The 26,750-nt window shown below is 56.2% G+C and overlaps 1 protein-coding gene across 4 annotated transcripts in view; it reads left to right on the top strand.

Moving 5' to 3' along the window:
• Nucleotides 1-26,750, top strand: part of PSTPIP1 (proline-serine-threonine phosphatase interacting protein 1) — a 45,158-nt gene that overhangs the window by 8,987 nt on the left and 9,421 nt on the right. For all 4 annotated transcript variants that reach the window (XM_017518377.1, XM_017518376.1, XM_037734854.1 and 1 more), the window contains 4 exons: nt 15,648-15,748; nt 15,971-16,045; nt 24,231-24,265; nt 24,444-24,550. In XM_017518377.1, the coding sequence (XP_017373866.1) occupies nt 15,648-15,748; nt 15,971-16,045; nt 24,231-24,265; nt 24,444-24,550 (318 nt within the window). The remainder of the gene's footprint in view (nt 1-15,647; nt 15,749-15,970; nt 16,046-24,230; nt 24,266-24,443; nt 24,551-26,750) is intronic.

The raw sequence follows: 26,750 nt of genomic DNA, 5'->3' as shown, positions 1-26,750 counted from the left end.
GATCTCGGCTCACCGCGACCTCCGCCTCCTGGGTTCAGGCAATTCTCCTGCCTCAGCCTCCTGAGTAGCTGGGATTACAGGCACGCGCCACCATGCCCAGCTAATTTTTTTTGTATTTTTAGTGGAGACGGGGTTTCACCATGTTGACCAGGATGGTCTCGATTTCTTGACCTCGTGATCCACCCGCCTCGGCCTCCCAAAGTGCTGGGATTACAGGCTTGAGCCACCGCGCCCGGCTGAGGTCAGTATTCTTATTCCTGTTTTACGGAGAGGAAACGGAGCCTCATGGAAGGGATGTGGGCCTGGGGGATGTCACACAGATGGACTTTCGGGCTGGACTGGGCCTGGATGCCACCTGTCCAGGCCTGTGTCAGAGAGCCCTTTGCAATAAATGGGAGGGTGTGGTGATTTGCTGAGGCCTGGCACCCTGAGCAATGGGCGATGGAGCAGGCAAGAGAGTGACAGCTCCTTCCGCTGGTGTTGACAGGCCAACCACCATTGGGCAACAGGAAGTGCCAGCCAGAGCCCTGGAGACCAGCAGCCAGTGTGGGGATGCGGTGACCAGATGGAACTCAGGGTTTCCCAGCTGTGGAAACAGAAACGGAAACAGCCACACTGCGGGGGAAGTGAGGGGGTGATGGGCTGAGGCAAGAACAGGCCTGCATAGTGGGAGAGTGACCAGGGTGGAGAGTAGCTGAAGATAAGGTCAGAAATAGAACAGGGCCGGATGTGGTGGCTCACGCCTGTAATCCCAGCACTTCGGGAGGCTGAGGTGGGAAGATCACTTGAACCCAGGAGTTCAAGACCAGTCTGGGCAACATAGTAAAACACCTTCTCTTAAAAAACAAAACAAAGCAAACACAAAAAGAAAAATTAGCTGAACCTGTGGTGCACACCTGTAGTCTCAGCTACTTGGGAGGCTGGAGTGGAAGGGTCACTTGAACCCAGGAGCTGGAGACTGTCCTGACTGCATGATTGCACCACTGCACTCCAGCCTGGGCAACAGAGAGCCAGATTTTGTAGGACTGTCATTCTAAAAATTCCCAATGACTAGGCTATACCCCAGGTCGATTATATCCTAATTTCTGGGGGTAGGACCTGGACATCCATATTTTTCAAAGTTCCCCAGTGCCTCCATGTAAAATTTTAGGTTGAGAGGCATCAACATAGATAATTGTGGTAATTAATTACCATTGCTGGCTGAGGGTGGTGGCTCATGCCTGTAATCCCAGCACTTTGGGAGGCCAAGGTGGGTGGATCACCTGAGGTCAGGAGTTCGAGACCAGCCTCGCCAACGTGGTGAAATCCCGTCTCTACTGAAAATACAAAAAAATGAGCTGGGCATGGTGGCGCATGCCTATAATCCCAGCTATTCAGGAGGCAGAGGCAGGAGAATCACTTGAACCTGGAGGCAGAGGCTGCAGTGAGCTGAGATGGTGTCACTGCACGTCAGCTTGGGCAACAAGAGTGAAAACTCCATCTCAAAACAAAACAAAACAAAAATTACCATTGCTGACAATGGGCATACATCTAATTTTTACCATTTTCATGACCTTGTTCGATTCACCTGAGTGAACAGAGGTTAGAAGTTTTGAGAGCTGTGGTAATTATATGTGACAAAAAATTAACCACTTTAACCATTTTTAAGTGTAGGATTCAAAGACATTAGGAACATTCAGCATTTCCTCAATCGCTTCATCGTCCTGAACAGAAATTGTATGCCTTAAACGAGAACTCCCCACCCCTTCACTGCATACCTTGCTCTACCTGGATTCTATGTTCTATCTCTATGGATTTGCCTATTCTATTCATCTCCTATAAATAGAATCAGATACTATTTGTCCTTTTGTGTCTGGCTTATTTCAGTTGACATAATTTCTTCAAGGCCCATCCATGTTGTAGCATGTGTCAGAATTTTCTTCCTCTTTATGACAAAATAATATTCCTTTCATTGGTGTACTTGTACATTGGCGTACAAGTAACTGTTTGAAACCCTGCTTTCAATTCTTTTAGATCTATACGTAGGAGTGGAATTGCTGGATCATATAGTAATCCTATGTTTAACTTTTTGACTAACTGCCAAACAGTTTTACATTCTCATCAGCAATGCAGAAGGGTTCCAATTTCTTCATATCTTTGCCAACTCTTGTTAATTTCTGTTTTTTTAAATCATAGCCACCCTAGGAGGCATGAAGTAGTATCTCATGATGGTTTTGATTTGCATATCTCTAGTAATTAATGATATTGAGCATCATTTCATGTGTTTATCGGCCATTCATTTACCTTCTTTGGAGAAATGTGTACTTAAGACCTTTGCCCACTTTTTAACTGGTTGTCTTTTTATTGTTGAGTTGTAGGAGTTCTTTATATATGCTGGATACTCATCCTTTATCAGATATGTAATTTGCAAATATTTTCTCCCACTCTGGAGTGTCTTTTCACTCTTTTGTTATTGTCTTTTGATGCACAAAAGTTTTCCATTTTGATGAATTCAATGTGTCTACTTGTTTTGTTGCCTGATTTTAATATCATATTCAAGAAATAACTGCTAAATCAAATATCATGAAGCTTTTCCCCCTATTTTCCTTTTAAAGTTTTGTAGCTTTAGGTCTTACATTTAGGTATTTGATTCACCTTGAGTTAATTTTTGTGTATGGAATAGAGTAAGGGTCCAGCTTCATTCTTCTGCATGTGGCTATGTGGTTTTCCCGGCACCATTTGTTGAAGACATTTCCTTTTTTCATTGAATGGTCTTGGCACCCTTGTCAAAAATCAATTGACCGTATATGTTAGGGTTTATTTCTGAGCTCACTATTCTATTCTATTGGTTAAATGTCTGTCCTTAGGATAGTACCACACTACTTCAATTACTGTAGCTTTGTAGTAAGTTTTGAAATCAAGAAGTGTGAGTCCTTGTTCTTCTTGTTCAAGATTGTTTTTGGCTCTTCAGGGACCCGAGTAGAGCTGCTTTTGTTGTTCCCATTTTACAGCCTACTTGGGAGGCTGGAGTGGAAGGGTCACTTGAACCCAGGAGCTGGAGACTGTCCTGACTGCATGCTCGCACCACTGCACTCCAGCCTGGACAACAGAGAGCCAGATCTTGTAGGACTTTCATTCTAAAAAATTCCCAATGCCTAGGCTACACCTCAGGTCAATTATATCCTAATTTCTGGGGGTAGGACCTGGACATCCATATTTTTCAAAGTTCCCCAGTGCCTCCATGTAAAACTTTAGGCTGAGAGGCATCAACATAGATAATTGTGGTAATTAATTACCATTGCTGGCCGGGGGTGGTCAGCCAGGTGAGGAGACTGAGGCTTGGACCCTCCTGAGCTTGCCCAGCCTGGACTGGCCACAAGTCCATGACAAACTCCTTATCACACTCCCACCCAGGGCATACATAGGGAGATACTTGCTTTAGAGGGCCTCTGGGTTGTGGGGTTATGGGCTCCTTCCTGTGACTGCCCTGCTTTCCAGGTCCATCCATGACTTCCTGGCTTCCTTGAGGCCCCATCAGCTCTCTCTTCTTCAAGGAGGGTCTGGAGGGAAGGCCTGGGGGCTGGGTCACCAACTTCCTTAGTGGATTAAGAGGTGATCCTGGCCTCGGCTTGCCTGGACCTGAGGGGCCTTTAAAAATCAGGACTTCAGGCCGGGCGCGGTGGCTCAAGCCTGTAATCCCAGCACTGTGGGAGGCCGAGGCGGGTGGATCACGAGGTCAAGAGATCGAGACCATCCTAACCCCGTCTCTACTAAAAATACAAAAAATTAGCTGGCCATGGTGGTGCGTGCCTGTAATCCCAGCGACTCAGGAGGCTGGGGCAGGAGAATTGCCTGAACCCAGGAGGCGGAGGTTGCAGTGAGCCGAAATCGCGCCATTGCACTCCAGCCTGGGTAACAAGAGCGAAACTCCGTCTCAAAAAAAAAAAAAAAAAAAAAAAAAAATCAGGACTTCACGTCCAGTGCAGTGGCTCATGCCTGCAATTCCAGCACTTTGCGAGGCCGAGGCAGGTGGATTGCTTGAGCCTAGGAGTTCAAGACTAGCTTGGGCAACACGGCAAAACCCAATCCCTACAAAAAATACAAAAATTAGCAGGGGTGTAGTGGTGCACACTTGTGGTTGCAGCTACTTGGGAAGCTGAGGTGGGAGGATCACTTGAGCCCAGGAGGTGGAGGCTGCAGAGAGACAGAGCTCTAATCACGCCCCTTCACTCCAGCCCGGGAAATAGAGAACTTTGAGGACCGCAGCCACTGAAGTAGAAAGGATTCCCTTCTCGGTCACCTCCTGAACAACTGCCCATTGGCCTGGACCAGCTCTCAGCCCATTCTCCCAGGCAGGCCCCCAGACTACAGGTAGTAGGAAGACCCAGAACAGCTGAGGATGGTTCAGGCAAGCAGGGCTGGGGGTGGAGGGCAGATCAGCATGGAAGTCGGAATCAGTGTCCCTGGAGCTACAGTGAATACTAAACACAGCCAGGTGTGACGTCTGCACGGCACAGGAAGCACAGGAGTGGGTGGGGTGTTTGGGAGTATCTGTAAGGTTTCTCACTCTGATGCAGAACAGGATGGATATTGACCCTGGAACCAAAGAAACAGCTGTGGCTGGTGCCAGGGCCAGGGGAAGACCAGCGGCTGAGCCTGGGTCTAGGGTCAGAGCAGGAGCCGCTATGAAGCTGTGGGAATTTCATCCCAGTCCTCAGATAACTCCCAGTCCTCAAGGGAAGGAGCTTTCACTCAGGGTCCGGCAGTCTTGCTTGCTTGTTTGTTTTTTGAGACAAGAGTCTCGCTCTGTTGCCCAGGATGGAATGCAGTGACCTGATCTTAGCTCACTGCAACCCCTGTCTCCAGAGCTGAAGCAATTCTCCTGCCTCAGCCTCCTGAGTAGCTGGGACGACAGGCGTGCGCCATCACACCTGGCTAATTTTGTATTTTTGGTAGAGACGGGGTTTCACCATGTTGGCCAGGCTGGTCTTCTATTGGCCTATTACTTGGGATAGGCCAAGCGATCTTGGTCACTAAAACATTAATCAATGAGTGGTCGCAGAGGACTTCCTCACACAGCCCAGCTCCCCCGCCCTGAGGGCAGGGGGGCATCTGACTCTACTTGGAGCCCTGCTTTTCCACAGCGTGGCCCTGGGCGACATGTACACTGGCTGCGCTGGGCAGAGCAGAGCAATTTCCCAGGCTCCCACGCAGAAGCCTTTACTTGGTGGGTGCCACCTTTGTCTGTCCCTCTGGCCCTGGAGCCCAGTGGCCCACTTTGATCCCTCTACACTCCCGGGTGTCCTGGGGAGCCCTCAGCTCTCTGAGCCTCTGGTTCCTTGTCAGTAAGCATCGTAGTATTAAACCCACTTTGGTGGTTAGAGGATGGAGAGTGGAGATGCGCATGTTAATGGCCGAGCAAGAATAAGCAGCCCTGCACGCAATCAGCCATAGGTTTGGGAGGCCCCCAGGCTCGGCTTCACGGCCCCAGACCTGCTGAGGCCTCCAGAGGCTGCCTGGCTCTGTCCCTGCCTTCAGGGAAGGGCATGAGCATAGGAGCGGGGCTCCCCTGAAGCTCTGGGGGCCCATCTCTGTCTCTTGAGCAAGCCCCAAGCCCCGGGGAGCCTGCCAGCCCTCACACCTGCAGCAATTCACAGCCGCAAAGCATAGCAGCCCTATAAGGGCTTAGGGGGCCACGTACTCTCCCTAATTTACAGATGAGAAAATAGAGGCCAGAGAGTGGGAGCCACTAGCCTAGAGAAGTGTCCCAGCTAGGATCAAACCCAGTTCTCCTTGTCAACGCCCCTTCCCGGGGCTCCTCTGACTTCACAGGCACTGATCCTCTCAGCTGCCCTTCCAGGAACCCAGCAAGTGCCAGGTGCCCTGTGTGAGGCTCCTGCGGGTGTTGTCCTGTTAGTCCTCAGAGCCCCCAGCAGCGGGTGACGTGCTGGTCCTGGTCTCACAGAGGAGGAGTCTGCGCTCAGGAGGTTTGTGACTAGTGTAGACTGTGTGGAACTGGCCAGAACCAGAACCAGTGCCTGAGCCTAACCACGCCCCACTGCCTGCACTTGCGGCGGGCCTGTGCTCCCCTGGGACATCCCTGCAGGCATAGGTGGTGCAGGAGGGCGATGCTTGGAATGGGGAGGTGCCAGGACAGTGCCTGCATCACCACCTGGCTGGTCACTCACAGATGGGGAGTCCATGCAGCCGGGAGCCCTGCTCTTCCTGTGAAGACAGCTGTACCCTTCCTGGTTGGCTACAGGGTCAGCGTCTCCTCCAGGGCTCGGGTCTGTGGTGGCTCAGCTCCATCCTCCCCTGTGTCAGTCACTCCCAAGGGCCCCCGGCCTCCCTTCCTCACTTGCCTTCAGCCACTGCCATTTTCCTTGCCCACTGCTGGATCCTAGTGAGCCCCTGACTGCCAAATCAGCTTGGCAGGGGTGGCACAGAGCTGTGTGAGCTGGGCCAGTCACTGTTAGCCTCAGTTCCTCGCCTGCCTGTAAGATGGGACAGTAACAGCACAGTACTGACTTGACGGGGTTTCCTGAGGATTGGAGGGCGTCATGCCTGAGAGCCCCACCAGGCACCCCACCCACTCAATCCCTTCCCCTGCACCTGGAACCTGGCCCTGTTTCCTGTGACCTTCTGGGAAGGTCCTGCCCCTTACTCTGCGTGACTTGGCTCTTCTCTGTCTGGCCTCAGGCCACCTTTACAGACACCTGTTCCGTCTCCCCGCACCTGTCCCTGCTGCCTTGAAGCAGGCTTGCACAGGAGCGGCCCTAGCACTGGACTTCCAGGCAGCTGAGCCTGAGGGGCGTGGCTCCCTCTACCTCCGGCCGACTGGTGTTTGCTCCTTGCCTCCCCTCTCACTTTTCTTTTTCCTTTCAGACAGGGTCTCACTCTGTCACCCAGAGTGTGAGCCACCGCACCTGGTCAATTCTGGAGTCTTTTCACTCTTTTATTTTATTTTTATTGCATTTTAGGTTTTGGGGTACATGTGAAGAACATGTAAGATTGTTGCATAGGCACACACATGGCAGTGTGGTTTGCTGCCTTCCTCCCCTTCACCTATATCTGGCATCTCTCCCCATGCTATCTCTCCCTAACCCCCCACCCCCCACTGTCCCTCCCCTATTCCCCCCACAGACCCCAGGGTGTGATGCTCCCCTCCCTGTGTCCATGCGTTCTCATTGTTCAACACCCGCCTATGAGTGAGAATATGCAGTGTTTGATTTTCTGTTCTTGTGTCAGTTTGCTAAGAATGATGGTTTCCAGGTTCATCCATGTCCCTACAAAGGACACAAACTCATCGTTTTTTATGGCTGCATAGTATTCCAAGGTGTGTATGTGCCACATTTTCCCTCTTTTGATATTGTCTTTTGATGCACAAAAGTTTTTCATTTTGATGAATTCAATGTGTCTACTTTTTGTTTTGTTGCCAGAAGTGTCGACAAGAATATAAAGAAATGCACATTTCAGGCCGGGTGCGGTGGTTCACGCCTGTAATCCCAGCACTTTGGGAGGTCGAGGTGGGTGGATCACCAGGGGTCAGGAATTTGAGACCAGCCTGGCCAACATGGTGAAAACCTGTCTCTACTAAAATACAAAAATTAGCTGGGCATGGTGGCGGGCTCTTGTAATCCTAGCTACTTGGGAGGCTGAGGCACGAGAATCATTTGAACCCGGGAGGCGGAGGTTGCAGTGAGCCAAGATCATGCCACTGCACTCCAGTCTGGGCAACAGAGTGAGACTTTGTCTCAAAAAAGAAAAAAAAGAAATGCACATGTCATACACTGCTGGTAGGAATCTAAATTGATATAATCTTTCTGGAGAGCAACGAGATGTATCCATGTATCCATTAAAATTTTTAAACGTGCCTTTTTTTTTTTTTGAGACAGAGTCTTTGTCTGTCACCCAGGCTGGAGTGCAGTGGTGCAATCTCAGCTCACTGCAACCCCTGCCTCCCCAGTTTTACAATTCTGCCATCTCAGCCTCCCGAGTAGCTGGGATTACAGGTGCCCACCACCATGCCCGGCTAATTTTGTATTTTTAGTAGAGACAGGGTTTCACCACGTTGGCCAGGCTGGTCTCAAACTCCTCAGCTCAAGTGATCCACCCACCTCAGCCTCCCAAAGTGCTGGGACTTCAGGTGTGAGCCACTGCCCCTGCCCCTCTCTCACTTTTCTGCATCTTTTGGTTTCCTGACACAGGAGAAAGAAGTGGGAATTGCACTGGCCCCATGAAAGCGCAGGAGGGGAAGCGGGCAGGGAAACGGAGGTAGTGGGACCTTCCCTGCCTCATCATTGAGAAGGCCTATTTAAAAGAACAAAGTTTTCAAGCCAGGCAGACCTTGGTCAAAAGCCAGATGCCCCCCAGCGTTAGAGAGAGTCACCTCTCTCATCCTCACCTCCTTCATCCTCACGACAGGCAGTAGCTACCTCGTGGTCAGTATTGCTGAGGGCAGGTGCCAAGCTCATGTGCAGCGTGGCCTTGTCCAGGGCTTGTGTTGCCCCCTCAGTGGGACCCCTGGGAGTCCCTGCATGCTCACCGAGCTCTGATGGGGCCCCTGTCAGCCCCGGGCCTGACCCCGCCCTCTCTCCATACCTGCTGCCATTCAGGCTCCTGGGAAACCCTTCCTTGCATTGACCTGGAGTTGGCCTCCCTGTCTCTGCCCCCATGAGTCCTGGCCTGGTTTGGGAAATTCCAGCACAATGGAGCCCCGCCCAGGCATCTGAGGGGCCCGGCCAGCTGGGCTGCTCAGGCGAGGGGCCCTGTAAGGCCCGGCACAGGCCATCAGACTGGGACTCGGTGGGGAGCTGTGGCCCTCTGGAAACTCATTTCTAATCTCAAGGTCCAGTTGGCCCAGGTGAACACGGAGTAGCTCATCTGACAACATTAATGCATATTTGTTCTCTAAAAACTGAAAGTCTGTCTTTGCCCTCTTGGCCCTCTCTGTTCAACACTGACCCTGGGCCATCTCAGACAGCAGTAAGTCATCCTCATCCCATATTTATCTGCCTACACACGGACCCCGCAGTGCTTGGGTCAGGGGGCTCCTAGACACCAAGTCCCTAGTTTAACAGGCCAGCTGAGGCTTGAGTCCTCTCTGTGGAACCTAACCTGCTTAGACCATAATGATGGGTGCTCCTCATCTGTAAAACACCCCGCCCTCTTTACATACCTGCCGCCGCTCAGGCTCCTGGGAAGCCCTTCCTTGCATTGACCTGGAGTTGGCTTCCCTGTCTCTGCCCCCGTGAGTCCTGGCCTGGTTTGGGAAATTCCAGCCTCTAATGCTCCCTCTGCTCCTGATGGCCCCACAGAGGTCTGCCGGTGAGACTGTTCCTCAGCAGTTCCTCCACAGCTTTGGCTTGGAATCCTCCCTTCCCTCCCATCACCTCCTCCCAGATTCTCTGGGTAAGCAACTGCCTTGTTTACTGAGGGCTCTGGCCATCCATCCATCCATCCACTCACCCATCTACCTGTCCACCCATCCACCCACTCACCCATCTACCCATCCACCCATCCACCCATCCCTCCATTCATCCACCCATTCGCCAGTCTACCCATCCATCCATCCATCCACTTAGCCACTCATCCATCCATCCATCCATCCATCCATCCATCCATCCACCCATCCACCCACTCACCCATCTACCCATCCACCCATGTGCCCATACCTCCATTCATCCACCCATTCATCAATCTACCCATCCATCCATCCACCCACCCACCCGTCTACCCATCCACCCATCCACCCACCCACCTGTCTACCCATCCACTCATCCACCCACCCATCTATCCATCCACCCATCCATCCACCCATTTATCCATCCTTCCATCCACCCATCCATCCATCCAAATTGTACCTGAATCTTTGGTCCTTTGCCTGCCTCAATTTGCCAACCAGTAATGGTGGAGAGGAGTCCCATTGTGGGGTACTGACTGTAGCGCAGTGGAAGGAGCCTGGCTGCTACCCATTGACTCATCCTTCCTCTGCCTCAGTTTCCCTATTTATACAATGGGGATGATAATATCTGCCTCAGAGGACTGTTGTAAGAAGTGGAGGGGACCAGTTTGTCTGGCTTCTTTAAAGGTGCTGTGGAATGGGTCACTGAATCTGCAGGCAGACGATCTGGTCCCCTCCATAGGGCACCTCAGGAACCAGCAGTCATAGAGCCTTGTCCTCTAGAGGGCCTCACCGAGGCACTTCTCCAGCCCTTCACAGCGTGTCTGTGAGCAGGGTGTGTGCAGGCACCGGGTGCTGGGATCCAGTGGGGAACCTGAAACACCCCCCTCTGCCTCCATGGAGCTTGGCTCTTCCTACCCCAGGTTTTCAGTCCACAGAAGACAAGCAACAGGAAACTAGGTGTTCGCAAACCCACAGTGTCAGCTACCCCGGCCGCAGAAGTCCCTGCTGGTGTGAGGGAAGCCAGCAGCCCAGCACATGCGGCTCCACGACTGTCATCCCACATAGCCGGCCCTGGCTCCCAAGGCCTCTGAGATGACAGGCAGGGAATCTACACTCCCTGTTCCGTTTCTTCACCCACCAATAAAAGATGATCTTTCTAAAAGGTTTTCAGAAAGGGAAGAACCTATCAACCCAAGAATGTGTCAGCCAATAGAAAGATTTTCAACAAGATGGGGAAGCCTTTTATAAGGTGATTTTGAACTTGGTAGGGGGCAGGCAAACACTTTTCTTTCCTCTACCTTCAAGGCCTCTGCTAGGTCTTCCTTCCCCACCCGTGGGTACATACTGGAGCTTTTCCAGTCATCTTCAGGGGCACCCCAATCCAGTGCAACCTTGTATCACAACTTCACTCTATCATTCCATTCAAAGCACCCCAGTCCCCCGACTTTCACTGGAAACCTCTGATGGGGAAAAGAGAACAGGGTCGGTTTCCTCCCTGGCCATGAGGTACCCACACCCCCCTGCCAGCTGCCTCTGGTGTGTCCATGGGTGGGGCAGGGCATGGGGTCATGACTGTAGAGGGGAGAAATACCTCACTGCCCTTGTACTGTTATAACTGGTGACAGCGAATGCACACAGGTCAGTTCTTTCTCTCCCTGGCACCAGGGCACGTTCTTTGGTGACCATGCCCCCTGGAGTCCCTGACCACTCCATTCCCTACACCCTTCCACTTCCGACCCCTCCCGCTGCACCCAGCAGTCTGCACCACACAGCTTCTGCTTGGGGCCCCTCTCTCCTTGTCAGGCTGTTCTCATGGACAGAGTGACCAGGCAGCTCTTTCTGGCTACCTTCCACGACCCCCACTTGGTTCCCAGGTAAGATTTCAGTGCCAATTCTTGGACATGGCAGATTGGAACTGGGACCAAAACCCAGGCATCTCACTCCAAGGCTGGAGGCTTAGCTGTCCTTCGACAGATGCTGTATTCTGGAGTGCCAGGCAAGGGAGGATTTGAGAAAGGTTTGCTCCCCTTTAAACCGACCCTCTGGTGGGGGAAGGTGTGTAGGGTGAGGGGCAATGACGAGGTGACTCATTTCTTCCAGCCTGGCCCCCACTGAGGAAAGCTGTGTCTGGTGAGGGAGGTGGCCGGCAGGTGGGAGGGCTCAGGGAGCTGCTGCTGGCTGAACTGTCGCTGGGTGACAGGCCCTGAGTGTGGGGCTTGCAGAGAGGGGAAGGCATGGGGGGCTAACAGCTAGGATCGCTGCTTGGCCTCTCTGGGTTATATCCAGGCTGTGCCCTGCAGGTCCCTGGGCAGGTTGGGTAGCCTCTTTAGGTTGCCTTTTCCTCATCTGTAAGTCATCCTTAGCCCAGTATCCGCCTTGTGGAGAGCCCGATCTTGAGTCCACTGTTCTCCCCTATGTGTGCGATTTCACTTGCTTCTCAGGTCACCTCTATGTGGTGACATGATCAGGTCCATTTTCACAGAGAAAGAAACGAGCTGAGAAGGGCCAGGGTCACGGCAGGTGTGAACCCACATCGAGTCAGTGGGTCCACAGACTCTCAAATAGGCCCGAATGCCCTCTCTGACCTGCAGCCCACACGAGCGGCGCTGTGCCCTAGAAGGGTGGGCTATCAGGGCCCGAAAAGGGGTTAGCCTCCTGTCCCCGCTTCCCCAGTGAGGAAACCAGGTCCTGAGAGGTCAAACAATGTGCTTTGGTCCCTGGTGTCTGTGGTCTCGCCCCTGCAGCCACCAAGAGTGTTATGGGAAGGGAAAGGGGGAAGTGGCGGTAGGCACCGAGGCTGCCGCTCCACTGAACCAGTGGGGCGTGGAGGGGCCCTGGCCAGCTCACAGGCCTCGCCGTGGCTCACACCAACAACCCAGAGAGTGAAGTCGGTGGACTGCCCCTGGACAGAACAGGGCACCCAAGCCTTTGCAGCACTGCCTTGAGGCGCAGGCAGGAATATGTTTCCTCCGGGAGCCTCCTCCTGGAGTTCTGGGCTGCGGCCTGGAGCCGATGACCACACGCCTTGCACGGCAAGGGCTGGGTCCCACATTTGGCTGAGTGAGCCTCTCAGAGGAAGGGACTGTGCCTGCTCCCCACTTGGCATCCCTAGTCCAGGACGGGTTGTCCTGGGTGCCACGTGGCTGGGCCGTGGCCACTGGGTGTTCACTGGTTCTCCAGGGCAGTGCTCCTCTGACCCAGCCCGGGCACCTGGCTAGCCTCTGAATCCACAGTAACCGAATTATACTCCGAAATACAGCTTTGATTTGAGGTGGAGAGAATTTGAGTAATCATTTTCAAGAGTTCTTTTTTCAAATAACGTTTGGGTGTTCCAAAATAGAATATGGTCCCTGGGCTGTCTACTGAACGGCTGCTATGGGTACATGGTTTTGGGGACAGGTTGACCTGGGTTCAGATCCCAAACTCTGCCCTTCACCCACTGAGTGGCTTTGGGCAGTCTCTTTCCCTGTTTGGGCCTCCCGTCCCCATCGTTCCCTCCTGGGATCGGCGTCGTGGTCAGGAAGATAACGCCATGCTGCTCCTGGTGCCGTGTGTGGCAGGCGGACTTGATAAATAGAGATTCACAACTGACCTGCAGCCCACACGAGCGGCGCTGCAGGTCACCAGGGCCACAGGCAGCATCGGGTGACAGAGGGCGGACGGCGGAGGGAGGAGTGAGGGAAGAGGAGTGGGGGACAGCTAGGGTAGGCCCCCGGGGGTGACACTGGTGCTGGGTGGACCCACATGACTGATTAATTTATGGGATGATTGGTTCATTCATTTCCTTAACAGCATCCTGAGCCTGACTCTCCCAGCCCAGAGCACTGAGTCAGACCCATGCTCTTGAGGAGGTGGCGGGGGTGGGGGTGAAGGAGGAGGGCGCAGGTTGGGGGAAGGGGTGCAGGGTTGGGAGGCATCGGGAGCAGCCCCTGGAGTGTCAGGCACTTCCTCGGAACAGCTGGGCCCTTGTGACAGTAGCTCACTCCGCCATAGCCCCTGCCAGCAGCCCGGAGCTCTGAGTGGGGGACCGGGTGGATCCTAGAGCCTGCAGCCTCTGGGGACTTGAGCACGGGGGACGAAGCCTGCAGGGCCTCTTGCTGCCTCCTGACGCCTCCGGAATGGCCAACGTAGGTTCTGTTTGCATCTCTTTCCACTCTGGGGGCCTCCGTAGGGAGAGAAGAAGGGTTCCCTTGACGTCAGGGCTGGGGGTGGGCTGGGTTCCAGGTGGCCTCTCCCAGAGGTGTCAGGAAGGAATGACAGGTCCCCTGAGAGTCTAGATTCTCGTCCTGACTCTGCAGCCTCGGGCAAGCTAGTTCCTTCTCTGGCCTCAGTTTCCCCAAGAGTGAGGGGAGCCATACAAGGTGCTTCCCAGTTCTGGGGCAGGGGTCTGTGGCATTGTGACCTGAATGCTGGTGTCCCGCTCAGCATGATCCCCCCGGGCAGAGGCAGGAGGCTGAGGCTTCAGATTTGCTCTTCTTCCCAGCCGCCAGGAGCTCTGACCTGAGGGTCTAGAGCCAGGGCAGAGGCTGGGGCATGGGAAAGGGAAGCCTACTGGCTGCAAAGAGCTGCCATCAAAGCCACGGAAATGGAAGCCTCGGCCAGGCCAGCCCAGTGACGCCAGCTTGGACATGGGGGTGGATGCCTGTCCTGAGGCTGAGGGGTCTTCCAGGCCAGACACCTGCTTGTTGCTCTGTGGACAGCTGAGCCTGGGCCAAGCCTTTCTCAGGAATTTCTAGGGATGCTTACGGAGGGGGTAGGAATCCGTAAGGGGACTCCTAAGTGGGGTCCTAAGTGTCCCACAGGCCAGGAGAGTCCACCCTCTGAGTCTGCTGAGAGTGGGCTGGAGTTGGGGTGGGGACAGCGCCTGTCGGGACAATTTATGCCATTGCTACCCCTCCCTGCTATTTCTGATTCTCCTTAGACCTTGGAGAATACCTCCTCCTTCCAGCACGTGACTCAAATGCCTCTTCTTGCAGAGAGCTGTCCTTGATTTGGACTCCACCCCTGCTCTCCACACACCCCTAAGGTGTCATTTGAGGGGAGACACGGGTCAGGGGAAGGAGCACCAGGCTTTGCCTGAGTCAAGCGAAGTGTGTGTGACCCTGGAGTGTTGTGTGTGTGTGACCTTGGAGGGCGGATGTGTGGTCAGGGGAGCTGGGGCTTCTTCCCCAGTCCCTGAGGCTTTGGGGGTCTTCAGGGATAGAAAGGAAGACAGACTAGGTGTGGAGTGTCAGGCCTGCCCTGCCACGCAGTTGGTGGCAAAAGTGCTGCCTCCCCTGGAGAACGCCTGTGCACAGGGCCTGGGAACGCTGAGGGAGTCGAGCGAGAGCCCGGCTCTGGGACCCCAGGCCTGGGGATGTCCTGGGAGACCTCGTTCCCTCATAGTCCTTAACAACCTCCCGCACACCCATCTTCCCACACCGGCGGCTCAGACACATGCCTGGAATCTACCGCACGGGGAGGAAGGAGATTGGGTGGGCCAGGAATGATAGCCAGGGCGAGCTGGGCAAGTGCCAGGCAGCAGAGGGTAGCTGTCTGGAGAGTTCTCTGAGGCCCTCACCGCACCTAAGTCCAGAGGTGAATGTAAGGGGTGCTTGTGTGTGTGCTCTGTCCTTGACGGAAGTCACCCTCCCTGTCCACCTCCCTGGATCTGTGTGAGGGGTTCCAGAGCCCACAGAGAACACAGTGCAGCATCTGGCACATGGCTGGTGCCCAAGAAGCTGCAATTGCTGTGATGGTCACGGAGACTGTACAGTGCTGGGGTGAGAGGCAGGGACTCGAGCCAGACAGCCTGGGGTTCAAGGCCAAGCCAGCCACCTTCTAGCTGGGCTACTCTGGATGAGGTCGAATGTCACCCCTCTGCACCTCAGTTTCCCCACTTAGCTGAGGTAGGGATATTGGGAAGGTGGCACCATGACTGAGTGAATTTCGGGGCTGGCTGTCATCGGGGGACTTATGGATGGCCCTTCCCATCGCTTTCACGCTAATGTGTCCCAGCCTTTGAGCTCTGATGCCAGGCCAGCCACCCCCAGCCCTGTCAGCTGGGTGGGGCTCACTTACACACCTGTGGCCTCTGCAGATGTGAGGGGACCTCCTGTGTGCCTTCCTGCATGAGGACAGGTCTGGAATCCCAAGAGCTTTCCCTGAGCAGGGGAGATGGAGACAGGAGAGAGGCTGTTTCCGAAGGTGGTGGGAGGGCCCCCAGGGCTGTGCCCAGTGCCGTGGCTGTGGCCCTCATGCGTCCTTCTGTCCTGTGTCACAGTGCAGGGACTTCACAGCCCACACAGGCTACGAGGTGCTGTTGCAGCGGCTGCTGGATGGCAGGAAGATGTGCAAGGACATGGAGGAGCTGCTGAGGCAGAGGTGAGCTGCCAGGCAGGCCACGGGGAATGCAGGGCGGGAGGCAGGTGCCCTCCACGCAGCTCCACCAGCAGTGGCCTGGGTCCCCATCCCAGCCCAGCCCAGCCCTGTCAGAACATCCCTGCTTTAAAAAGTCAGGAGTATGACTCTCCTGTGTTCCCTCAAACCTGGACCTCCGCCAAGGGGGCAAGTCACTGATGAGTTTCAAACACGCTGTCTGTGCAGGGCCCAGGCAGAGGAGCGGTACGGGAAGGAGCTGGTGCAGATCGCACGGAAGGCAGGCGGCCAGACGGAGATCAAGTAAGAGCTCCTGGGCCCTGGGGCCCGCTCCTCTCCTCTGCTGGCAGTTTCTGGGCCTTGAGAGGAAGTTTAGGGCTTCCTGGCATGGGGTAGGCTGGGCAGAACCAGGGAAGGTTTCGATTGCTCAGGAGGCATTGAGACCTCTCCTTGGTACTGGGTTATCGGATATTCAGAGTAAGGCCAGGTTCTGTGTGGGAGAAAACCCGAGGGTCTGAGTGCTGGAAAGGGTCTGGGCACGGGAGGCAGGAGGCCATCCATCCTCTGTCATTTGCAGCAAAGCCTGCACCAGTCTGGGTGGCCTCCACTGAAGTCCTGAGGGGCAGGTGACAGGCTTCTCCGCTGGCAGGCAAGCCCCCTGCAGCACTGGCTCAGCCTGGGCTTCAAGGAGGGACAGGTAGCCAGGGCCGGGGCTGGGAGGGGACACACCCAGGTTGCAACGCCAGCTCCTCACCCTGCCGTTGTCTGCCCTTGGGCTGCTGCTGACACACGCCATGCCTCCGTTTTCTCATCAGTGATGGGATAATCATGCAGCCCTCCTCAAAGGAGGAAGTGGGCCCAGGGGCTTAGCTGAGGCCTGGCTGTAGGGGAGGCCATCAGGGGAGTGGCTCTGATCAAGCAGGGGGTCTCCAGCCCTGCAGGTCTCTTCGCGCAGACCGCTGGGGCTAGAGGAGGGAGGAGGAGAGGAGGCTCAGGTCAGGACAGAGCCGTGCAGGGCGTAACAGTGGCGTGCAGGGGCTGCTCTGAGAAGGCCCAGACTGCCCCCTGGGTGAGGACAGAGCCAGGCTAAGGGGCAGACGGAATGCTGGCCTCCAAGTTCTTGAAAGGGCTCTGCAGAGTCGTCCTGCTGAGGGGCCCTGAGGCCCGACCTGCAGCTGCTGTGGACCCCCTTCCCCTCCTGCCTGCTCCCCGAGAAAGGGACTGAAAGTGCCATACTCTGAAGGTCCCCCAAAGACACTGGGCACCCTGGTGGCTCCTGCTTCCAGCCAGGAGCGATCGCAGGAGGGCTTCCACCCGGCGTGAGCCAGGGAGATCCACGTGCAATGCCGGAAGGTTGCGTGCGTGGGGCCAGAAAGTGTGTACGCAGCCCTGGGAGGACGAGCGCTCTAAGGATCCCTCGGAGCTCTGGTCCCGGCCCAGCCACTGGGAGCTGTGGTCCGTGGGCAAGTCGCTTCGCCTCTTCTCATCTCCCACTCCAGTGAGCTGCTGGGCAGATCAACTCCGAGGGCCTCCCAAGGGAAGCGCTGAGGGCCAGGTGCAGGCTGGGCACAGAGAAGGGCTCAGGACATGGTGGGGAGTGAATGGGCGCCTGTGGGGAGGTGCCTTCTGTGGGAAGCAGTGCCCAGAGCTCTCAGGCAGGGGAGGGACGGCTGTGCGGGCCTGGCGGCACGAATGGGGGAAACCCTCCCGGCCTCCGGGCCAGCTGGAAAAGTACTTTCCCAGAAAGACAGAGTACCTCATGGGGAGAACTGGAGGCTCCGGAGAGGGGGAGAGGACAGCCCCTGGCAAGGCACGAGGGGGGCCAGGCTGGGGTGTGTGTGACGCAGGCTCAGGGCGTTGTGAGTCACAGGGGATTTACAGCAGGGAAGGAGAAGCTACCCACAGGGAAAATGCGATGGGGGTGGGGAGCAGGGTGGGCTGCGGGAAGGGGGAGGTAGGCAGCATCTTGCTCCATTTCTATGACTAGGAAGGGGCCAGGTGGAGGCTCTGGGCGGCCCTGAGTGCGCCGTGGGTTTGCAAGGCCACGTGGGGTGGGGTCTGCCCTCACTTATCCCTGCGTTGCCTTGGATGGTCCTCCCTGTCTGAGTCTAGGGTCTGTACCTGCAGAAGGGGATGGTCACTTGGAGAGGTGTTCTGGGCAGTCACAAGGACAGGCAGAGAGTGCCAAGCCACAGGGGTGCCTGATAACAACCCCCAGGCCCCACAGGCCCTATAGCCCCCCGCAACTCCAGCCCTCCAGACATCAGATCAGCTGTAGTCTCCTGCTCAGTCTGGGGCCGAGAGGCCTGACCCGGCAGCCTAGACCATTTCCTTTGGGACCCAGCCCCTCCCTGGCCCAGAACCACAGGCCCTTGGGAAAACCACCTAGGCAGCTAGAGGCTGGAAGTCCCTGGAAGGGGAGCCGCAGACCAGGGCTAGGAGCACTGTCAGAGCTGGCCTTGTGCCTGCCGGGGGAACTGAGCTGGGGTGAGGAGTACCAGGCCCCAGGCGCAGCCAAAGCAGCAGCAGGAAAGGCAGAAACAGCCCCGGGCCAGCAACCCAGACACAGAGCTTCCCAGGGCAGGCAGGGAAGTGGCGCGGGAGAAGCCTGAAGAGCCTGAGCTCCCCGTCAGGCAGGGCGGCCAGAGGAGCAGGGAAGGGCCGGTGCAGAGGACTGGGGGGCCTCCTGGGAGGGAGGGAGAGGGAAGGGACTGGTGGAGGAGGGAGTTGAGCCCACCCCCGCTCACCGGCTGCACAAGGCTGGGTCGCTGCACACAGTAGGGCTCCTTAAGTGTTGCTTTTGAGCCACATGGCATGAAGTAGTGATGCTGAGACCATGCAGCTGTTCTCTTCAGTGTAGGCCAAGCATCCATCCTCCATCCATTTAGTCACCATTTAATTGAGGACCTACTATGTGTTGTGGCCTGGATGCATCAGGAGGATTCATTAATTTCAAATAAAATAAAATAAAGGGATTTGCCATTCCTTGGCCAGAGTCCAGCACACTGAGGGTGACTTCCTTCTCCTTCCTAGTCCATTGCATCAGGGCCCTCTTATGCCCCACCTCTTCCAGGAAGCCTTCCCAGACACCCTGCCTTGCCTCACTGTCAGAGTCTTGGCTTAGACCAGGTTACCTCTCCCCATGCCAACCTGAAGGGCTTTTGGTGGAGAAGGATGAGCGGTGGCTGGGGACCTGTTCCTCGTCTTGGACTCCTGGGGCTGTGTGTGTTGGCCCTCAGGAAAGGTGGCCCAGCTGCTCAGCGTGGGGGCTTGTGGCCCATCCCTGAGGACATGAAGCCCCTGGCTTCCCTGAGGCCCCAGCTGCTCCCCAGGTCTGTGGGATACCCCTTAAAGAACAGGCAGGGGCTAGGGGGATGGGAAGGCTGGGGACAGGCTGCAGAACAAGGACAAAAGCCAGGTGGTTAAGTGGCACCGTAAATAGCCTAGTGAGCACTGAGGGCGGAACTGGCCGGAGTCCCCAGCCCCGCTGCCTGAAGGTGCTGCATTTCTGCACATCCCCTGCCCGCAAACCAGCCAGGAGCAACCCTCAGGCCTGAAGGCTCAGGCACTGAAATTGACAGGAGGTTACATCTTAGGTGATTTCTGACATGTACCGCCTTTGCATGTTAACTCAGCAAACATCCATGGGGCAGTGGCAATGGAGGATGGACAAGACCCAGTCCCCAAACTCTTAGAGATCCCCACCAGCACTTTCAGTGCCTTTTAAAGACAGCATTAGGCCGGGCGAGGTGCCTCACACCTGTAATCCCAGCACTTTGGGAGGCCGACCTGAGGACAGGAGTTCAAGATCAGCCTGAGCAACATGGTGAAATCCCATCTGTATCAAAAATGCAAAATTTAGCTGGGCATGGTGGCGTGAGCCTATAGTCCCAGCTACTCAGGAGGCTGAAACAGAAGAATCGCTTCAACCCAGGAGGCGGGGGTTGCAGTGAGCCCAGATCGCTCCACTGGGCTGCAGAGCGAGACTTTGTCTCAAAAACAAACAAGCAAACAAACAGAACCAGCTAGCATTAGCAGAGGGCTTACCAATGCTGCTGACATCACGTGTCCGGCCCTGCAGAGACTGCGCCTGACTCTCCCTTCTAGCCTCTGGGCCTTTGCTCCTGCTGGCTCCCTGTTCCTCCCCTGCCCAGCCCCACCCATCCCTCAAGGCCTGCCTGAAATGCCACCTCCCCCAGAAAGCTGTCACCCCCACCCCCTATTGCTCCTCCTGTCTCAGGTAAGGTGCTGGGGGTGCCATGTGCCCCCCGAAGCTGCACAGGGCAGGGTTTTGGAAGACAAAGGAAAATCGAGGCAGGCAGGGCGGGGCCAGCTTCCTGCAGCCCCTCTGTAGTTACTGGTGAGCAGGGCAGCCACCAAGGGGTGCAAGTTTGAACCCTCACGTCCCTGCCTCACCCCCACTTGTCACAAACCAAAAATGCTGTGGTTTTCCTGTCAGAGAGATTTTTTTTTTATGGTTTCTCTTCCTCTGAACTCAGAGAGAATGACGACTTCGCTGAGGATATTGGTGAGAGCGAGCCGGGCCCTGTTCCTGTCAGGTGTCCCCTGACGCTGGCTCGCTGTGGGTACAGCCTCAGCACAGGAATCGAGAGGGCCACTCCTGTCAGCTGCTGGGCAGGCTGCAGTGGGGACAGAGCAGGAAACACAATGGAAATCTCGATTGTGTTTGAGCACAGAATTTCAGACTGAGCTTCCTGAGAGCCCAGTCAAAAAGGGCAATGGGATGAGTTACACGTGAAGGCACTGGAGACAGATGGCAGGAGGTAGAGGCCTATGCAGGGACCCTGTCCTTGACATGTGATCGAGTCACAGTAGAGGCGCTCAGGGACATCTTGACAGTTTCTCTGTGCATCGGTGGTGGGGGGTGGGGGGAGCAGGAGGGCGGCGGGCGAGGAAGGGGGAATTTCATAGGGCAGAGAACGACTTTACGGGGGCTCCCAGATCCTCTGAAAGATCAGAGCTCAAGGCTGTTCACTTTGGGAGCTCTGGGGCAAAGCTGGGCTCCTCCCTCATGCACAGAGCTGAGGCTGCCTCCTTGAAAGTCTGGGCCCAAGAAAGGGAGGAGTGTCCTGTGCCTTGTTGTGTGCGCAGAACTAGGATAGCCTGATGGTTCCAGCAGTGGGGACAGGGGACCTGCGGCAGGAAGGCCTGCAACCCAGGGGACAGCAGGGGGGGCCTAGAGTGGCCAGAGCCTGCCCAGGTGCCCTGCCCTAGGCAGAGGCAGCGCCAGCATCTATGCAGCCCCCAAAGCTCAGCCAGGTCATGGGGGGCAAACGTGAGTTCAAGGCGAGCACAGACTGTCACTGTCAAGGCTGTCCTGGGGCAGGGACAGAGGCTGACTGTCCACCTGGCAGTGCTGTGGGTTCAGGCAGGCTCCCAGCTTCCAGGTGGGGGGCTGGGTAAAGGGCCAGCAGCACCCAGAACCTGTGATTCCTTACAGCACCCCCCAGCCTGAGACCATGGGCCAGGGTGGCCCATAGGTGGCTTTGGGGTTGAGAAAGTCTAGGCTATGAGCCTGGGGACAAGGAGGAGGAGAGCCAGGCATTGCCCCTGTCCTCAAGGGCTCGTGGTTCAGCGGCTGCAGACATGGACTGGGTTAGCCCGCGGTGACATCTGTGCTCAGAAAGGACAGGAGAGCGTGCCAGGCAAAGACGTTGCAATGGAGATGGTCATGTGCAAAGGCCCTGAGGCAAGATGGAGCCTGGCACCTGGAAGGAACAGGGGAAGGGGCAGAGAGCAGGGCTGACAGGTGGGAGGTGAACGTGGGGGGCAGGGGCTGCAGTGGTGATGGCAGTGAGCATGGGACAGGTACCAGATTTAGGAGACAAAATGGAAGGTGGCGGCAAGGAAGGGAGAGGACAGAGCCGGGGGCGACTCCTGGGTTTCTGGTGTGTACAGCTGGTGGACAGGGGAATCTTTTCTGAGTGGGGAGCCCTGCGGGAGGAGAGCTTTGCAGGGCAGGTGCTGAGTCTGGTTTTGGACAGCTGAATTTCAGGTATCTGTCAGATGTGAGACCCCAAAGGTGAGAGCTGGGCAGTAAGTCTGGGGATGCTGTGTCATGAAGGAGGGGGGACCGAAGGTGGTGTGCGTGAGGGCTGGGTGGGGGCACGGGGGACCACGCTGCTCCTGGAGGCCTCTGTGAATGGGGGGCACTACGCCAAGGGGTGCACTGACAGGAAGCAGAGTGATTGGAGGTGTCACGGCTGGTGAGGAGTCAGAGTCCTGAGCCCCACAAGGGAAGGTGGGGTCACCACACAGCTGCCCCCTTTCCTTCCTCTCCCTGGGTTCCGCCTCCTTCCGTAGGGTGGCCACGGGTGCAGTGTCTTCATCCCTCTGACCCTTGGCTTCTCATCTGTGAAATGGCATAATAAAGGGCTGGCAGAGTTGTGAGGTCTCGTCTCTCAGGCCAGCAGGTCTCACGTCTGGATGGGCATCAGCAGCGCTTGGGGCCGGGCCCCACCCCGAAGCCTCAGCCTCAGGAGGACGGAGAGAAGCCTGATAATCTGTATTTCTTTCTTTCTTTATTATTTTTTTTTTTGAGACGGAGTTTCGCTCTTGTTACCCAGGCTGGAGTGCAATGGCGCGATCTCGGCTCACCGCAACCTCCGTCTCCTGGGTTCAGGCAATTCTCCTGCCTCAGCCTCCTGAGTAGCTGGGATTACAGGCACGTGCCACCATGCCCAGCTAATTTTTGTATTTTTAATAGAGACGGGGTTTCACCATATTGACCAGGATGGTCTGGATCTCTTGACCTTGTGATCCGCCCGTCTCGGCCTCCCAAAGTGCCAGGATTACAGGCGTGAGCCACCGCGCCCGGCCTGAGAATCTGTATTTCTAACAGGCTCCTCCGATGCTGCTGCTGCTGGCCTGTGGACCTCACTTTGGGATCCATGAGTTTAGGGTGAGGGGCCCGGCCCCCACAGATCTCCCCCAGGCCTGGACCCCCAGGGCTCCTACCAGGTTGCTGCTCCTCCTTGGCCTCCGCTCCCCCAGGTGTCGATTGAGAGGAGAAGCCCCCTGAGAAGCCTGCCTGGTGCGCTGCCCTCGCCCCCCAGGGCAGTCTGGTGGGAGTCATGAGGCCGTGTGGCCGCCAGGGGGCGGGCGAGCTGCTCCACAGAGAAGCTGCGGGGAGAGCCAGATAAAATACTGGATGCCCAGGTGAATGTGAATTTCAGATAAACAACGAATTCTTTAAAAACAGAAGTAGGTCTGGCAGTGTGATGCCTCCGGCTTTGTCCTTTTTGCTTAGGATTGTCTTGGCTATAGAGACAATGGGGGCTGGGAAGGGAGGGGAGGGTGGGGAGGTATAACATGGGGAGAAATGCCAGATATAGTATGCACCTAAAGTAAAATAAATAAATAATTTTAAAAAATAATAAACAAAATAATAAAAAAAAGAAACCATAAAATGTATATGGCCAAAATGTATTTGATCTGTAGATACAATATATATGATAAATGGCAGTTACAAGAGGAAAAAAAAATGGTAGGTTTTAGGCTGGACGCGGTGGCTCACGCCAATAATCCCAGCACTGTGGGGGGCTGAGGCGGGCAGGTCATGACGTCAGGAGATTGAAACCATCCTGGCCAATATGGTGAAACCCTGTCTCTACTAAAAATACAAAAATTAGCTGGGTGTGGTGGCGGGCACCTGTAGTCTCAGCTACTCAGGAGGCTGAGGCAGGAGAATTGCTTGAACCCTGGAGATGGGGTTTGCAGTGAGTTGAGATGGTGCCACTGCACTCCAGCCTGGTGACAGAGTGAGACTCCATCTCAAAAAAAATAAAAATAAAAATACGATTTAAATATGACAAGGGGCATACTAAACTCAAAAAGTGCTCGTTCATCTGAGATTCACATTGCACTGGTGTCCTGTGTTTTATGTGTTCATTTGGCAGCCCTCCCCCCTGCCCATTATTCCCTCCCATGCCCGGTGCTGGGCCTTCCCTCCCTCCCTTCCTCCCTCCCTGGCAGACAGTGCCCATCTCCAGTGCCCTGCCCTGCTAACCTCTCCTGTGGCCATCCAGCCCCTCCAAACATCCCCTGGGCCACCTGTTGAGAGCCCATTTGAACACTGTCCTCTCCCCTGCAGCCTCACCGTGGGGCCATTTGATACCTTCAGAGGAGAGATGGCTGTGACTGTGGGTTCAGGGGAGGGGGAAGGGTCCTAAAGACAGCCCCTTCTTCTCTAAGAATGCAGCCAGGAGCACAGATGGTGGGGACGTGGGCATTGGTACCTCCTTCTTCTACCACATTGCGGGATTTCGAGTGCTTTAATTTGCAGAGAGCTTTGCCTTCCAGAAATCACAGTTTGGAGCCCCAGTGGATGGTCACCATCTGGCTAAAGGGTCCCTTGGTTCTAGAGTGACCCGGGGTCTTCCCACCAAAATAAAAGTCCCCCTGGGCCAGCTGGACATCAGGTTCCCGCTGTGCTCTCTTCTCCTCCTGACCTGGACCTGTTTTGCAGCTCCCTGAGGGCCTCCTTTGACTCCTTGAAGCAGCGTAAGTACCCTACTCTGGGGTGATGGGATCTTTACGGGTGTTGAGGCTGGTGGAGGGTTTGGGGGAACAGAAAATGAGGTGTTGGGCTGGGGCTGCGCTGGCCCAGATGGGTGAGTTGTGGCTGGCTGAGGCCCATCAGGTCTGATACTGGGGACCACTGTCCATGCTCTGCCCCCAGAAATGGAGAATGTGGGCAGCTCACACATCCAGCTGGCCCTGACCCTGCGCGAGGAGCTGCGGAGTCTTGAGGAATTCCGGGAGAGGCAGAAGGAGCAGAGGAAGAAGGTGAGGCAGGTGCAGGGGGCAGGGGAGCAACTCCCCCATCGCCAGCCTCTCAGTTGCTCTGCGGGTGGGGGGCTGACCCTCCCCGCAGAGCCAGTGGAGGGTGGCAGGGGGGTGGCGGTGGGACAGTACCCCAGGCTTTGGGGCTTGAGGGTGATCTGAAGTGGGTGCGGAGGGCAGAGGCCTGGCCGCTGGCACCAAGGCCAGCTCCCAGTTCCAGGGCCCCATGGAAGGTCCTTCCCGCCAAGCTGCCTCACGCCTAGGAAGATCCTACTACCACAGACTATGGAGAGTCTGTGGCAACTTGGGGGTGTGCAGCCGAGGCAGTCTGAGTTGTGGGGGATCACTAGAAACTGGCTTGAGTCCAAGGAGCAGGGCTGATTGTCCTGGAGAAAGGCAGACTTGCAGCCAGTCACCCTGCAGGACTGCCCGAGGTGGAGGAGTCAGACACAGACTGGGGCAGGGGAGTTGTGTGGCATTGCTTAGCATCCGAAGGGACTTCTCACCCATACACAGGGCATGGCTATCCTGAGACAGAGTGGCTGCATGGAAGTGAGGTCCCCATCATGGGAGGCGTGTAAGCAGAGGCTGGCAGATCCTCGTCAGGGAAGCTGCAGGGCTGGGGTTGGGGATGGGCTTCCTGGAGGGCAGGCAGGACGCAGGCTGGCTGGAGGCTGGGCTTGGGCCTGTGGGGAGGGGGGCTCAGCCTCTCAGGGCCTTAGTGATGAGGGTGGTGCCCGGCATAGGGTGGGAGGGCAGCAGACAGACCTGCTGCTTGCTTGGAGACAAAGGATCATTGTACAACTGAAAATGGAAAGTCACAACTCAGCCTGGAAGGGGAAGAAGCTGTACCTGAGGCTGGGGCCTGGCTGAGGTTAGCGGCTCTGCTGGCTGGGCCTGGGTGTCCTGGCCCAGCCACTTCCCATCTCCATGCCTCAGTTTCCCTCTCAGGATGGGACACATATGCCTACCTCCCAAGTGCTGGGAGCTCAGCCCAAGCCATGCGCCCGTCAGTCTCCACAGACAGGGCTGCAGCTCTGGTTAGCAGCTCTGCTGGCAGAAATGGAAAGGGGTTGCCCGCGCCACCTGCCCATCCACCAGCTGGGCTTTCCGGATTCTAAATATGGGGTTCTGAGCAGACAGTGGGTCCCCAGAAGCCAGCCCAGGCTTGAGATGCTAGAGCAGGCACACTCTCTGAGATGGGACCTGCCGGCAGAGCCTGCAGAGAGCTTGCTGTGACGGAGGGACCCCGGCCCGCTATTTTGGGCCCTCCTGTGGCCAGAGGAGCTGCAGTGGCTGCAAAGACTGTTTTGGACAGAGCACTCCTTCCCCAGGTGGCCAGGGCCCTGCATGCAGAGCGCTGTGTTGTAGTGTGTAACATGCGTGTCTGAGCCTCTGTGTGTGTGTGTGCTCACGCTGCAGAGCAAGCACACATGCTCACAGGAGTGTATGCACGTGCCCATCCTCCCCTGCATAGGGCTGCGAGCATGTGTCCTCGTCCAGCCCTGTGCACTTGCGTGTTCTGGGGTGTGTGTATGCACGTGCTCGTGCCTCGCTGGTCTCCCAGCTGGCACAGAAGCCCCCTGAGACCCCAGGCACAAATTGGCTCAGCTCTCCTCCTGCCTCATAACCCAGTCTCTCTGTCCTGGCTGTGTTTCCTTCTCTATCAGAAGAGGAAGCCCCTGGCACAGGGACCCAGTGGCCGCTGTGCTCGCATGTGGCCTGTGGTTGCGTGTGGGTGACTGTGAGTAGACTTGTGAGTGGCTCTGTGGGCATGCACAGGAAGGCCGGTGAGCATGCGTGTGGGCAGCTGGGGATGGGGGCCTGCGTGCCTCCGAGTTCGTGTGGAACTCTGCATGTGTGTGTCAGAGTGTGCAGACATGTGTGAGCGACTGCCGTGCCTGCAGAGGCTCAGTGAGGCAGGATGAAGGACTGTGTGCGCACGAGTGTGGGGGTGGGGACTCCCCAGCTGCAGACCAAGCTCTGGCCAAGGTCTGCAGCAAGGACCTCACGGCACACCCATGCCTTGGGCTTCTCTGTCGCCTTCCGTGGTGAGGGTCGCTGTGAAGCAGCAGGCTCTGGGGGAGGGAGGGCAGCCTGTCATCCCTCTCCAGAGCCAGGAGAGGTGCTGCGCCTCATCCCAGGGACACCCCGTCCTCTTGGCCTAGGGGAGCGTCCCGAGGCCGCGGCCCTCGGCTCAGAA

Source organism: Cebus imitator, unplaced genomic scaffold, assembly GCF_001604975.1.
Source record: "Cebus imitator isolate Cc_AM_T3 unplaced genomic scaffold, Cebus_imitator-1.0 Scaffold675, whole genome shotgun sequence".
Lineage (NCBI taxonomy): Eukaryota > Metazoa > Chordata > Mammalia > Primates > Cebidae > Cebus > Cebus imitator.
This window is presented reverse-complemented; position numbering and strand designations above follow the sequence as displayed.